The sequence below is a fragment of the Apis dorsata genome, unplaced genomic scaffold (genome assembly GCF_000469605.1).
Source record: "Apis dorsata unplaced genomic scaffold, Apis dorsata 1.3 scaffold_98, whole genome shotgun sequence".
NCBI lineage: Eukaryota > Metazoa > Arthropoda > Insecta > Hymenoptera > Apidae > Apis > Apis dorsata.
This window is the reverse complement of record NW_006263396.1, coordinates 100,621-102,915: the sequence shown is the minus strand read 5'-3', so window position 1 is coordinate 102,915 and position 2,295 is coordinate 100,621. Positions and strand designations below refer to the sequence as shown.

The 2,295-nt window shown below is 34.6% G+C and overlaps 1 protein-coding gene across 1 annotated transcript in view; it reads right to left on the bottom strand.

Annotated features, from left to right (window-relative positions):
* Positions 1-1,989, bottom strand: part of LOC102675401 — a 2,643-nt gene extending 654 nt beyond the window's left edge. Inside the window, exons 1-3 of the mRNA XM_006612094.2 lie at positions 1,816-1,989; positions 356-477; positions 74-226 (exon numbers count right to left, since the gene is read on the bottom strand). Coding sequence (XP_006612157.2) covers positions 74-226; positions 356-477; positions 1,816-1,906 — 366 coding nt within the window. The 5' untranslated portion in view covers positions 1,907-1,989. The remainder of the gene's footprint in view (positions 1-73; positions 227-355; positions 478-1,815) is intronic.
* Between the last annotated feature and the right edge of the window lie 306 nt (positions 1,990-2,295).

Here is a 2,295-nt window from a genome sequence, read left to right as displayed (position 1 = left end):
GTGAAATAATTTTTTTTTTTCGAGAAAGAGAGAGAGAGAGAGAGAGAGAGAGAGAGAAAGATCGGTATCTCACCTTGTTGCGCTGATACTTAATTAGATCGTGCTTCTTTCTTAACCGTACATTGTCCTCCTGCACCCTGGCGATTGTCTCATCTAAATTGCGTTTTTTCCCATAGGCAGAAGACTCGCTCCCCGTGCGAACTCTCGCCTCCGATTTTCCCTCATTCTGAAATGAATAAGAGGGAGGAAGGTTGGAGGGAACGTTAAAGAAGAAATTTTCACGCCGGACGATATTTCGAAATTTCGCGATTTTCATCCGCGATTTTCAACTTCGATCATCACATTTAATAATTACGTTCTGCGTGTTTGCGTACTCCACGTACAGTTCTTTGATGCTTTGCTTGAGAGTCGTAATTTTCTCCGCATATTCATGCTTCTTAGCTTCGTATTCTTCGAAATTCGCTTTCCTTTGTCCCTCTGTGAACATAAGGCACACGCTTGATTATTAACACATCTTGTATCGTATACGATGCCCGATAATATCTATTCCTCGTCGAGAAACGCTTATGAGCAAAATGTTTGTACCTATTTCTTACGTTTCTTTTAGTGTGTTTTATGTAGCCGAGGAATGTTGTTTTAAACGAGATGCAATTTTACTTGTCAATATCGTATGAATAGCGTTTAGTGAATTTTTACCCCGTCGAAACGTTATTTTGCTCCGTTGAAAAATATGTTTTATATCGCCTGGAAATCTAATCGATTTTTTTTTTTCTTCTTCGAAATATATATATATATATATATATGTGTGTATATAGATAAAGAGAACGGAGAAATAATTAAGCTATAAAAGGAGATAAAACGGTTTCTATAATAATAGCCGAAGGATAGATGGAAGAAACGCGAGTCGTGACTGAACTGATGATTGCGATGGATCGAGTCATGATCAAGATTATTTTGCATGTACATCTTAAGCAAACTAAATTGCCCAAATTGCTTAAATCGACGTCACGATTTCCCGCAAAAGTGACTTTGTTTAAGGAAACTTGCCATCAGTTGCTCATATTGTCCTTTCGAGTGACAAGGAATGTAGGATACGATAATCATAGTATCGTTTCTTCTACGATCAATATCAATAAAAAAACGCGATCCTTATTTATTTTACAGATACAGTTACTTTTAAACAATCTTCGTTGATCGATTCGATTCTTTGATTATACAATTTTTATTTTTTAACGCAATGTAAACTAATTTTATCGTATACAATATAATATAATATAATTAGAGTTGAATGTTCAAATTACGAACGAATCAACGAGATTATTTATTTGATTTATGCAACATGTATTAATAATAATTCTCGAATTCATCACGATTCTAAATAAAAAATAAAATAAAGAAGATACCGTATTTCAAATGTTCGAATTCTTCAACCGATACGATACCGGTTTTAATAGAAACGGTTTGTGTAGAATATTCGCCTTATAATTAACATTTTGATATAAGTACATCGATAAACCGATGGAAATTTTGTTTTTTCTCTCCGCGAAGAAGGCATGTGACAAGAACGTTTCTTTCTGAACTTCTAGTCTTTCCGGTTAAACGTGTTCTTATGTATCTCCGTATGCAATCAGGAACTGGCTTGGGAAATAAACGCTAACGAATTGTTTTCTTTTTCTAGAGAGAACGGCACTACGCGAACAACATCGTGGCAAATATGTGAATATTAAACGAGATCAAGCGAACAAGATTATAATTTTTAGATATTTTTCACAATTTTTCACGATTTTCTTTCCGTTAGAGAAGAAATGGGTTTACCTGATAATTGGATCTTTTTCTTGATTTCCACGATTTTCTTATTCAAATCGTTTAATTTATTGTCCATGGTTGGTTCTAACGGATCGGACATGATTCCAGGCGAGAACTTGCAAAGCAATCTGCTTATTTTATCGACTCAATAGTACTTGGCGTTGTCCTGGCAACAGCATAGCGAGGAACTCAGTTCCTGGTGTCATGCGTAAACGTGTAATTTATGATAAATACCATGCATATTATTTTCATAAGCCTTTAAAATATGCGTTTTAATTTTTATCGTCATGCTTAATTAAGAATACCTAATAGACACGCATAAGTAGATGCTAGCTGGAGTAAAACTAGCTGGCGATAACTTTACATCGATATCGAATCCGTTTCGAAGAAATTAAATTTTTAATTTTTATTAACGAATAAACTTAAAAAGTTAATTGATAAAAATTGTCGGTTCGAGCCGAGTGTCATTTTCGAACACTCGGCGAAAAC